General features: G+C 35.1%; 1 protein-coding gene and 1 pseudogene across 4 annotated transcripts in view; one reads left to right on the plus strand and one right to left on the minus strand.

Moving 5' to 3' along the window:
• Nucleotides 1–13,735, minus strand: part of Tps1 (Trehalose-6-phosphate synthase 1) — a 127,003-nt gene that overhangs the window by 74,309 nt on the left and 38,959 nt on the right. The window contains exon 1 of one of the 4 annotated variants that reach the window (XM_072529355.1): nt 1,258–1,294. The exons of the other annotated variants lie outside the window; for them this stretch is intronic. Coding sequence (XP_072385456.1) covers nt 1,258–1,279 — 22 coding nt within the window. The 5' untranslated portion in view covers nt 1,280–1,294. Of the gene's footprint in view, nt 1–1,257; nt 1,295–13,735 lie in introns of those variants that run through there. 4 annotated transcript variants of the gene reach the window in all.
• Nucleotides 11,611–12,111, plus strand: LOC140438212 (non-specific lipid-transfer protein-like 1; annotated as a pseudogene).

The raw sequence follows: 13,735 nt of genomic DNA on the forward strand, positions 1-13,735 counted from the left end.
CGTCAGTGGCCTTTCCCGGATTCTCATATCTTCACGGGATCACCGTTCCAACAATTTTTTAGTCCATTTTTCATCGCTGAGCTTATGCTACATGTTTTCCTATGTCTTATATCCCCATTTTTCTGTGAACCTATTAAACCATGTACTGTAAACGCCACTTAGGAAGATCCAACTTCGCGCACGTGGCGTGTGGCTTTTTATATAATTATCGGCATCAAATAGTGACCGCTGCGCTAGTGACAGCGTGGATAATTATCTAAACAGGGCGCTCGGATCGAATCGGTAGGAAAATAGGGATTTGGCTGAATCTTCGTAACTGGCGCCTACTGTAATTAGTATTATTTTAAGCGGCCTTTAGTGCTTGTGCTGAACCTATAATATTGTATTCGTAGACCGTCTTCATTGGATCTGACAACGGTTAAGTAGTAGCGCACATGGAATTTGCCCCTGAGGGGGGGGGTTTGGTTGGTCACCGAATTTTTTTTATGATGTTACCTCCATTTTGAGTCCTTAAAATGTGTGAGTAACAGTGTCGGAATAGGGTCCTGGGAGGGTTTTAACCCCCAAACCCCCCCTGGTGCGCCACTGCGGTTAAGTACGCCGTATTTCAGTTCACTCTATAATTAATATCGTCTGTGGTTAGTCTAGTTAAAAGTACTTAGTACTTCCCACGGAACTAATTGTTTATTATAAACACAGACTCACATATCTATTAAAAATGTTTACATGAACCTTTTTAAGTTGTCTTGGGTTGCATGTGTTTTTTGAAGCATACTCCAGAACTGCTGTGATGAGCTTGGGTGACATTGTGTCTCCTTGCCTAAAACCTCGCTCCAATGGGAACTCGTTAATTTTTTCATGGAGTTTCAAGTGTATTGGGGTTTCTGCTCGTTGGTTTTTGCTTCCAAGTCCAAATTCACCGAGTACTGTTTCCGATTCCTCTCATGAAACACATACAGGTGAAAGTTATAAAGGTCAATGGATCTATTCTGGTAATAAAACCGATTTTTATTCTCTTCATATAGGTGTATAGATATCCTCTTTTACCGTGGTGAATAAATTATTAGCAAACAAAAATAGTTAGTTTAAAATGATCATAATGAAGAACAAGAAGAGGAGAGTTTATGTAATGTTATGAATGAATAAGAATCTTCATTTACTCTTATTGTGTCACGTTAGTTAAGAAGTAGATGTTAATTTAATATTACAACGCCTTACATTAGTTTGTAGTTAAAAACTAAAAAAAAAAACACTTACCCCTACTAAGTATCATCCGCATGACTTTACGGTCCTTTTACAGTTTTAACAAAAATAGAGAGTATAATTCACTATATAAACAAATAGCTTCGGAAGTTCAACGATAATTTTACGATAAACAATGTCTCACCGTTTACCCCTTTTCTTGATAATTGCAAATTTGTATACTGACAATATCATTATCAACGATAAGAGAGGTTTGCGATAGTTGATTCTATTTACTGATTGATACTAATTAATACTTGACATTTATGAAAAAAATAAATTGGAAGTAAGTATAAATAAAATTGTACGTGTTGAAAAAATTTACTGAATTTTGAACAGCGTCCAAAAGGAAAGTTCAAATCATGTCGGGTAACCGTGAACTACAATACATTCTATAAAGACGACAGGGATATATTGACACATATTTCAGAGACTAGATATTACTATATTTTCCGAATTGATTTAAGATAATACATTTGTCTTATTGATAAAGCACTATTTGCAAGTCATCGAAATATTTAGTCCTATGTGAAGGAATCACAATTGAATATTTGTTTATTTACAACATAAAATGTATACGTGAAGGATGTATTTTAAAATGTTTACATGTCCTTATAGTTTTATATGAAATAGTTAAAGCTTTTTATAAAATAAATTTTAAAAAAACATTGGGAATATTAGAAACACACCTAATTTATACAAAATCAACTTTGCGAACATTTCCGAATGTGCTTCAAATGTCAAATCTCTATGGATCTTGACACTGTACGCTGTTGGCTACTGGAGTGATATATTCTTCTTCTTCTTTAAGTGCCGTCTCCCGATTGGAGGTTGGATATCATCATCACTATCTTTACTCTATCTACTGCTGCTCTGAAGAGTTCTATTGAACTGCATTTAAACCAGTCCCTTAAATTCTTCAACCATGACACTCTCCTTCTTCCTATACTCCTTCCTCCTCTTATCTTTCCCTGCCTATCAGCCTTAGCAGTTCATATCGCTGTCCCCTCATTACGTGTCCCAGATATTGTAACTTTCTTATTTTTATTGTGTTTATTATTTCGCATTTTTGCCAATTTTTGGAATACTTCCGTGTTAGTTTTCTTCTGTGTCCATGCTATTCTAAGCGTCCTCCTGTAACACCACATTTCAAAGGACTGTAACTTATTTATGTGTTCTTGCTTTAATGTCCAGCTTTCAAGTCCATATTGCAGTATCGAAAACACGTAGCATCTCAGTGCTCTTACTCTCAGTTCTAATCTAAGGTCTTTGTTGCATAGAATTGTTTTCATTTTTACAAACGCATTTCTTGCTATTTCTATCTTTGCTCTTATTTCGTTTGTTTGATCATTATTGTCTGAAATCCAGGTTCCAAGGTATTTGTATTTATCAACCGTTTCTATTGGTACATTTTCCAAATTTATGTTTGTTGGTAGGTATATTTGTTTTCTTTGTTATTATCATATATTTGGTCTTTTTTATATTCATTACATTATCATTCCGTTACATTATTATTCCTTCACTTTGAGATAGTAATGCTTCTTTAAAAATGGCTTCACTATATACATTAAATAGTAATGGGGACATAATACATCCCTGCCTAACTCCTCTCCTGATTTCAATTTCTGGACTAGGTTCGTTATCTATTACGATTTGTGCTCTTTGAGTCCAGTAGAGGTTTGTTATTATTCGTAAGTGCCTATGGTGTACGTTTTTTGTCTTTAGAATTTGGACTAATTTTTCATGTCTTACTTTGTCAAATGCTTTTTCAAAATCAACGTAACAGAAGTGATATATTATAGCAATTAATTGCCCAAGATTCATCAATCACGAGGATTATTTCCTCATAGGTCTTTGTTTATTCTATACCATTTCTTTTATTAATAGTTAAAAGATTGTATTTTTTGTTTCCATAACACGTCAAAAATTGTCAAGCTTGTTGGTTTGTATGGTTAAGTACTGTTGGATTTATCACATGAGTTACCCATGTTATTATAAGTATTACTGCCATACGTGTGTTATAAGTATCTTTATATAAAGGTTAGTAACAAAAACTTGAAAGGTTGTAAAGAATCTCACAAGACATTATAGCTTGATGAGGGAATGGCGAAAGTGCAAAGATCAGTCGTAACATCATACAAAAAGATAGACGAAGAAAACGCTATTAGAATAGCTAAGGATAAATAGCTACCAGAATAATGTGTGGAAATACAACTACTGCAACAAATACGATTTGTTTAATAAGCAAAAAAAGTTCAAAAAGCTACAGACTTATACGGCCTAGAAGAGTTGGATGCCTGACTGACAACCATGATAAACTGGTATTGGGTATACAAGAAAGACTGCACACACGAGATATGTGGAAATAACTTTTACAGATGAACGACATAACACTATTAACGACATGGAATATCAAACAGGACCCACGATTATAATAGACGAAGTGAGATTGTAAAGATGTAGACGAAGAAAAATCAAAGATTGTAAAGATGTAGGACCTGATAAGTTGTGTGCAGAATTCTTAAAAACAATTGGATAAACAAGAAACTAAATAGTTGAGAACTATATTGAACAATGCAAATTTAAAATCTGTTAGAGTTGGATCGAAAGGTGTAAGAAATAGCAGGAAAGTTCCGAAAACGCAACAGCAAAAAATAAAAGATGATGAAGGCAATCTTGCCATAGCCAAAGAAGATAAGAAGAAAGTATGGGAAGAATACGTGAAGAAACTTTTCCACGGCCTTAGAACAATACCAGAACTCACCACTGAAGAAAATTCAGGTCCCGAAATCCTACCAGAAGAAATAACGGCAGCCGTCAGGCAAATGAAGGATGGAAAGGCACCGGGACTTGTTGAAATTCCTGCAGAACTGCTACGCTATGAGATAAAGAACAAATAAAAATAATAACTGAAATATTTAATGAAATAAGCAAGCTAGGAAAAATACCAGTAGAGTGGCTCAAATCTGAGTTTGTACCATTGCCCAAAAAAACAAGAGGAACAAATTACGCCCAATCAGTTTGGATTTGTAAACGCCGTTGGTACGAGGAAAGCTTTATTTAGCGTGCAGGTATTGTTTCAGAAATGTAGAGATGTCAGCTGTGATGTTTTTGCATGTCTGATTCACTACAACAATGCTTTAGATAGAGCCAAGCATGAACAAGTGATGGAAGTGCTGAAGAGGACCGGGATTGACGGAAGAGACCTAAAAATAATAGCTAAACTGTATTGGAATCAATCAGCAGTGCTCCGAATAAATGAAAAATATACAGATTAAGTCAAAATCTTAAGGGGAGTGAGACAGGGGTGCATAATTTCACCACTGATATTCAATCTGTACTCGGAGCACATTTTTGAAGAGGCTTTAAGAGATATTGATGAAGGCATCTAAATAAATGAAGTCAAGCTCAATAACCTGCGGTATACACATGATACAATAGTGTTTTCCAATACCATAGAAGTGTTGCAAAACATAATGAACAAAATAACGTAAATAAGTAGAACATATGGACTGGATATAAACACCAACAAAACCAAGCTAACGATCATCAGCAAGGAAAACATAACCGAAGCAAATCTGTATATGAACCAAATGAGAATTGAACGTGTCTCACAGTACAACTACTTGCGAACTATAATCAATGGACAATACCTAAGCGATTAAATGTCGCATCGGAAAGGCAAAAAGTGCATTCTTGGCTACGAGCTCTGTGTTCAAGAACCATGACCTCACCCAGAAACAAAAATAATAAGTCTTCCTAGATGTAACGTGTACTTAGTGCTTATGTACGGAGTAAAAGTGTGGACATTGAAGGCGGAAACTCTATCAAAACTTCAGGTTTTTGAGCTATGGTTATATAGAAGGATCCCGAAGAGACCATGGACAGACAAAGTTACCAATAAAGAAGTACTAAGGAGGATGAACACAACCGCGGATTTGTTTAACATCGTGAAGGACCGTACTTGGAACATATAATGAGACATAAAGGCAGATCTGAGCTACTTCAATGCATTTTGCAAGGTAAAATTAAAGGAAAAAGAGCCCCAGGATGAAGAAAAATATCCTGGCTTGTTAACCTGAGAGCATGGTATAGAAAGAACACAGCTATTCCGTATAGCAACCAACAAAGTCATCATAACCTGAATGATCGCCAACATTCGGAACGGACAGGTACCCTAAGAAGAAGAAAAGTTGAAGTTACCTAGCAGTATTTTTAATTGCCTCATGTCATTTAAGTCTTTCCAATATTTGCATCATTTGAGATGTATTTCTCTTTTTCTTTCTTTTAACATTAAGCTGTTAATAAGTGTGCAACGGTTCTGATCCCATAGGTGGTATTTTTGTATCTCTTTTGGCTAACTTGTGGTAATTTCATTTCCTTTTACTCCTGTAAATTCCGGAATCCACAGTATTTTTTTCATTCCCATACCATGTTAGAGCTGACCACATGCGATTTCAGTTCTTAGATCACTTCTCGACTATCGAACATTATGACAGTCACCAACAATTTTTATTTAAGTAACTCGGCGTATAGTGGGGCAGTAACTGAGCTGATAATGCGAGTTACCGTTTAAAATGTGTTTGTCATTCTGCTTAGGTTTTCTGAGAGTTTAATGCTACATACGAGAGGCATTAAAAAACTCAGCTTCAAAAATGGGTTTAATAATAAACACCAACAAAACGAAGCATAGGAAAATAAGCCCACAACCACAAATCCTACGACTTCTTGTTATAGAAAACGACGTCATCGAAGCAGTGAACGAATGTGTATACCTGGGAGCGCTCCCTAACACTCAAAATAATTTTACGGCAGAGATAAACCGCAGAATTTGCACGACCAACAGATGCTATTTTGGGCTTTATCTCCTCCTTAAATCCACAATTATATCGAGAAATACAAAAATAAAACTCTACAAAACAATAATACGGCCAGTCCTAACATATGGTTTAGAGACCTCGACTCTAACAAAAAATAATGAAAACATGTTAGGATTTTTCGAAAAAAAAGTACTAAAGCGAATCTATGGAGCAGTGAACGACAATGGAGTGTGGAAAAGACGATACAACTTTGAACTTTATAAAATATACCAGGAATCTGATATCGTAAAACATATTAAGATAGGACGTCTGAGGTCGATAGGGCATGTAATGCGGATATAGCAAAATAACCCAGCTAGAAAAAAGGTTCCTTGATACCATCGATGAAGACATGAGAAATATGGGAATACGTACTTGGCGGAGAAAGACGATGGATGTGGACGACTGGTGAGAGATTCTTGAGGAGCCTAGGACCCACGCAGGATTGTAAAGCCAGAATGATAATGATAATGATCATGGCTGCTGTATGGAAAATTTTAGAGCTAAGAAACATCCCGCAAAAAATAATTTCTATTATAAAGTCACTATATACTGATGCAAAATGCAGCGTGACACACAATGGGATCAACAGTGACGAATTCGACGTACTTACTGGAGTTAGACAGGGATGCGTGCTTTCTCCGTTTCTTTTTAACATAGCTATAGACTATGTTCTCTCCAAACTAGACTCTGACACAAGAGGGATACAATGGACGTTAACCACACGCCTAAGCGATCTAGAATACGCGGACGATATCTGCCTATTAGGTCAAAGGTTCCAAGATCTGGCTTACCAATTGGAAACACTTTCCACTAAAGCCAATAAAATAGGTTTGACAATCAATATTAGTAAAACCAAGTCCATGAGAATAAATGCAAGGAACAACACACTATTTACTATCGACAATATGCAGATTGAAAATGTGAAAAACTTTACGTATCTTGAAAGTGTGTCATAGCAGAAAACGGAGGTACAGAAGACGATATTCGTATCGTAAAGCCCAACAAGTTTTCAGCACGCTCAACCCTGTTTGGAGATCTGGCGAGTATACTACAAGGACAAAGATCCGAATATACTGATCAAATGTCATGTCTGTTCTACTCTACGGATGTGAAACCTGTAAAGTGACAAACAGCCTCACAGACAAACTGCAGGTCTTTGATAACAAATGTCTACGAAGAATTGTTGGTATATTCTGGCCTAACACCATCATGGTGTTACGAAGATCTGCTACACCTGACCGAACAAAAGAGGGTACAAAATGAAATTAAGTCCAGAAAGTGGGGTTGGATCGGTCACACACTCCGAAAAAATAGTTCTAGTATCGCGAAGACTGCCCTAGAGTGGAATCTCCAAGGGAAAAGAAAAAGAGGTAGCCCAGTACAAACTTGGAAAAGATCCATCATGGACGAGATAAGAGGCCAAGTATGTATATATCTATATATATATATATATATATATATATATATATATATATATATATATATATATATAGTTTTAAGTATTTATAAGTATTAATTTAGGACGGAACATAACTGCTCACTGATCTTTCTGATCAGATTGAAAAAGACAGCTCTTTAATAAAGGGATGTTTTATTATTAAAAAAAATTAATTGCAGCTGTTAGTTTATGTATGTTCTTTTGATTTCTCTCAGTAATTTAGATGTTTTCACGTTTTGAAAAATTTCTCACGTATTTTTTTAGATCTATTACAGTTATAATCTTGACATTCTTTATTTATCTTTTTAAGTGAATTTTTACCTTCTTGATTCCGCCATGGATATTTTGGTTTTTTACGTTGGGATATGGTTTCCTTTGCTTTATCAATAATTTTTGTTTGGAACTCCTGCCAATTTTCTGCAGGCGGCTCTTCACAATTTTCTCATCATTTTGATCTAAATATATTAAGTAAATATACAAAATACATTGATGTACCTAACGCATTACTAATATCTTATCTCTATACATTTTGATGTCCCTCTGAATCACACTGTACTTTTAAACATGTGTGAGGCGAATGAATGGAAACGTTTTATTGTAGAATTTTTGTTGAGTATCGTATCCCAATCTAAAAATATCGCATTAAAAAAGAATTTAACACCTTTTGTAATTACACAGCGATGAATAATGCACCGAACGATAAATTTAAACATTATGATGTCAAGAAACTTAAGACTCAAAGAGTTATTAAAGCTAATAAAATTGATTTAACTTAATATAATAATTATATTTTGAGATAATTGAATAAGATTTTAATAAAAATTCTTATTGATTGTTATATTGTATTAATGATCTACGTTTTCAACTAAGTACAACAGAGTATAGCCAAATGCAACGACCTCTTATTATGTCCAATTGTATTGGGGATTACAGATTGTGATCTTCTATATTTGACAGTCTTAAGTCACATCAAGCGAGAGTTTTTGAATAAGAACTAGATATTAAATAACTTTTTATATACAGGGTGGCTGGCAAACAAAGGCATTATTAGGAACTACGACCACATTTTTAAAAAACTCACCGACAGGTTAATTTTTTATCAAAGAGGTACACATTTTTCGGCATGTGGAATGCAATTTTAGATTTCCTTGCCGAGTAATTTATCAAGCTGTTTGCTTCGCAAGTTTTAGGAAGCACAGTGGGAAAAATTTGAATTCGGTTTCGCCAGGTAGAAATCGTTTGATTTCTCTTTTTGTTTTTAGATGGCGTAGTAACGCCCGTATATAGCTATTTTGATAACTATTATCTAGGACGGGAAAGATTTTTGTTTTCGTTCATAGTAGTGGCTATACCGCTCTGAGGAGACCTAAAGAGGCCGAAATACGTATAAGCGGCTGTCGCTGCCCTGTATCAAAACAAAAATCTAATACAGTCATTATGTTCGATATTTTACTTTAACGCCTAAGCTAAAGTAACAATCACACCAATATTTTTTAATGACAATAAATTTGATTACGTGAGCCGTCAATAGATGATCGAAATTCTGACATCAATCGTGATTGATGAAGAAGATTTTAGCATTATGAAAGAACTCTACTGGCACCAAACGGCAAAAGTGCAAATAGAAAAAAAAACGCCATCGAAAGATATACTATTAGACGAGGATTACTTTGTCTTTTGGACTATCTATCTATCTATCTATACAACCCTTGCTGTCCAATTTTGGATATAGACCTCCTCTTCCTTCTTCCACGTCTCTCTTTTGTAGGCAGTTTGTATCCATTTCGGGCCTGCGTGTTTCTTCAAGTCATCTGACCATTTCATTTGTGGTCTTCCTCTTTTTCGTTTGTAACTATATGGTCTCCAGTGTATAATCATCTTATTCCGTCTGTCGTCTTTCTGTCTTATGGTATGTCCAGCGAACTTCCTGATAAGTTTTGCTATCTGCGTTAATACATCGGTCACTTTTGTTTTGTTGCGGATCCAAGTATTTCTTTTCTTGTCTGATAGCCTGATGTCCATGTCTGAAAGTCTGAACATCAGGCTTTTGGACATTCCTGTTTAATCTGTATTCGGAATCTAGATCTGGGAAAGCATAAGATGAGGTAAAATCGGGATAAACGGAACTACGATAAACAAGATGATGTAGGCGGATAGCACCGTCCTAATAGCACACAACATACCAGAGCTATAAAACAATATCTTCCGTAGTACGTTGTAGCGAAATATTTGGCTTACAGTTAAATGTATCCAAAACAACAATACTAGTTGCTTCAAAGACGTCAATATACCTACATATGCCTATCAAGTGCCAAAAATAGAACAAATCCTCTATATACTTAATATCTGGTAGCTAATATCAACAGTGAGTGTGATAAGAATAATATAAAGATTCGACCAATCGAGGAATAAATTCATGAGCATAAAGACATTTTTTACAAGATTATACCTTAACCTAAGGCTCAGAAATGGGATGCTCGGATGCTACGTTTTCTGTTTTACTCTACGGATATGAAAGCTAAACAATGAACTCGCAAATAGGAAAAAGAGGTCTTGAAAAGGTATGTATACAGGAGGATACTGCGAATTTTATGGTTACGAAAGGTAAGGAAGTGGTTCTCCAGCGCAAGAGGCGAAAGATACCAGTTAGTTTAACGTGTAATAGAGCATAAAACACACAGAAGCAGCTTAGTAAGAAGACGCCATTATTCATGGCTATTCATTGTTAAACGCTATGGCAACATGGTTCTAACGCTCATCTGGAGAAATATTTTATACTATAAGTTCTTTCCAAAACTACAATTGGCAATTAAATCGCTAACTAAGAAGATACGTTTCTATCTTGGGTTATGAAGAGGTTATAATTCTTTTTGGCTATATTCTTTTAGTTATTCCAGAAATCAGACCTTAAGTTTAGTTGGTCAACATTTTTGGGGGCTTAGGAATTTCTTTAAATAAAGAGACCATAAATTAAGGCAAGTCGAATGCCATATAAGCTATTTTAAATAAAATAGTTTATTATACTCAAATACCCTTATATTTGATGCTTACCCATCTAATGATATAACACGACAAATGAACGACACTGAGTACTGGGTAATTCTTATTTGATCTAGAAGGTGCTTAGTGTAAGCAGTCTTATTTTCGCATAGATAAATAAACCTCTTATAAACATCTTAACGTCAGGTTACGATAAAAGAGAAGTTCAGGTCAAATAATCCCATCAGCTATGAACTTTTTTCATATGAATAAGGCGGTTTTTAAAAATGCTAATGAATTATTATTTAGATAAAGAAGGATATGTTTGGATATTACCACTAATTTTATGGATATATGAATATAATAACATTAAGAAATTTAGCGCAATTTAAAAAAAGCCATTCGATGAAACTGCATGTGTCTATAAATTCTCTCGTGGAAATTACAAAACTCATTTTAAATGACTTAACGACGTATATTACCTTACTGAATTACTTACTTCTTCGTCGGAGGGCTACAATTCTACATAGTCGAATATTTGACAAGAAATGAATGACATTAACAAGTTTTGTTTTGTTGGGTGGATCGGGTAGCTCGACAGAACTGTTGCCGGTCCCAAGCCCTGATAAAGGAGGAGGGGGTCTACAGCCAGGTTAGCACCCTACTGATAGACTTTAAAACCATACAGCTCATAGAAACGGGATTATGCCTCGGAACATTCATGATTTCTTTACGGCGACTAACGCGAGAAAGGGGACAACGAATTTATGGAAAACGAGAAATATACTTCGCATCGGTACTTGGAACGTAAAGTCGCTAAACACAAGAGAGCAGGAAATTATAAAAGAGCTTTTATAAAAAAATAAAGGCATATGTGCACAACAAGAGACAAAGTAAAAAGGAAAGGGTCAAATTGTGCTAGATGACTATCTGATGATTTATAGTGGTGTGGCGAAAGAAACCAGAGCCAAAGAAGAAGTCGCCCTGTTAGTAGAATGTAAATATACCTCTGAAAGAATATTAAGTGTAAAAATTAAACTGGATTTCATATATCATTTTTGATTCGACCTACGCGTAACTACAAACTACAAACCGAACAGTTCGCCGTCAATGCAAAATCAGGTGCCTACATAGACCTTAAATCTGTCAAACCTGACGTGTCCACAACGGCAACCTTAAAATCACTCAGTATGTCCAATTTAAAAAGTGACGCTATCTTTGAATTTATTATTGACAAAGTCAAGGCCGATCCGAGCAACGCCAAATCTGTTGGTGGAGTCTTCTTGTACAATATTACAAAGGATGCTAAGGTCTTTGAAGGAAAACCTGATGGCAAACCCAACACAACCTTAACCATCTCAGATGACGATTTTATGCTCATGGCCGAAGGAAAACTGAACCCTCAACAAGCTTTCATGAAGGGAAAACTCAAGGTCACCGGAAACATCATGTTGACATAAAAGTTGGCTCCTTTACTTAAGACCAATGCTAAACTGTAAACATCAATTTAAATTAAGTTGAAGACGAATGTTTCTGTCCTACTATTTTTTTACGTTGTGTCCGGTATATTAATGCGAGGTGATTGTTAAAAGTTATTTTAAATATTAAGTGTAAAAATTAAACTGGATGTCAAACCTCTAAATGTTATAGCAATCTATGCACCAGAGAACAACAGAGATACCAACACAAGGGAAAACTTCTACGAACACCTTCAGACTGTAATAAACGAGACCCCAAATGATGAATATATAATCATTATAGGTGATTTTAACGCCCGTGTTGGCATTGATATAGTTTCAGAAATAAAACAGCGATATAACGAAAATATCAGAGATTCGTATTAATAATACATTTTTCCCTCACAAAGAACAATACAAATACACTTTTGAAAACAGTAGAGGACAAAGATCTATGATAGACTATATTCTGTAACATTAGCAGAAATGGGAAGCGATCATAAATTGTTATTGTGCAAAATCCGAATGAAAACACATATATGTGATTACAAAAAACCAGAACACACCATAAAGATAAAAGTAGACAGCTTACAGGATAATTCCACAAGATACCTACTCCAAAAAAGGATAACCGAAAAAAGCAGAAATACATATATCACAGAAAGTGATAGAGTCGAAGAAAGCTGGGCAAAAATTAAATCTAATATCTTAGCCTCGGCAAGAAAGTTCTTGGTGAAAGAAATATAAATAAAAATAAATCGTTCCCAAGGCGAAGAACTCCATGGTTTTGTACAACAGCGAAAGAAAAATGTAAAGAAACGAAAAAAACTTACCTGAAATACATGTCAACCAAAACACAAGAGGCATACCATAATTACAAGACAATTAGAAACAAAACACATGCACTTGTAACAAAAATAAAATGATCACTTTGAACGCTTTTCGAAAGAAATGGAACATGATTTTTACGGTCTGCAAAAGGAAATATGACGCTTCATAGGAGGTCAAAGAACGGAGGTCAAGGAACTAATAAAACCAAAACACATAGAAAAGGAGACGTGGATCGAATACATAAAAAAGCTATATGCAGAAGAAGAACAAACGACCATAGAACCGGAAACACTAGAAATTACCACAAATGAAGAACTTAATCTAAATGTACAGGAAGTTCGGAAAATTCTTGAAAACCTGAAGAACAGAAAAGCAGCAGGTAAAGACGGAATACCAAACTAGTTACTGAAATATTGTGGAGCAGCAATGACAGAACAACAAACAACATTAATTAATAAAATTATAAAACACAATAAAATACCGGAAAAATGGAGAACGAGCGACCTAATTCTACTATTTAAAAAAGGAGATAAAAACAGCCAGAAAACTACGGAGGTATAAACTTGTTAAATACTATGCTAAAATTTAATTAGTGCTAATAAATCAGAGAATAAGTTTATCAGATGAACAACAGGGTTTTCGTAGTGGAAGATCGTGTACAGATGCAATATTCGTTATAAAGCAAATTACTGAGAAATCACTAGAATATAATAGACCAACATTTCTGTATCTGATTGACCTAAAGAAAGCGTTTGACAGAGTAAGACTCAAAGATGTAATCCATCTACTGTAGAAGATAATGGGCAGCGGAATAAGACAAGGGGATTCATTGAGCCCCATGCTCTTTAATTTGATCATGAATAAAATCATGAAAAGCGTTAACAAAGGAATAGGATACAGAATGGGAAACAAAGAAATCAAAATAG

Source organism: Diabrotica undecimpunctata, chromosome 4, assembly GCF_040954645.1.
Source record: "Diabrotica undecimpunctata isolate CICGRU chromosome 4, icDiaUnde3, whole genome shotgun sequence".
Taxonomy (NCBI): Eukaryota; Metazoa; Arthropoda; class Insecta; order Coleoptera; family Chrysomelidae; genus Diabrotica; species Diabrotica undecimpunctata.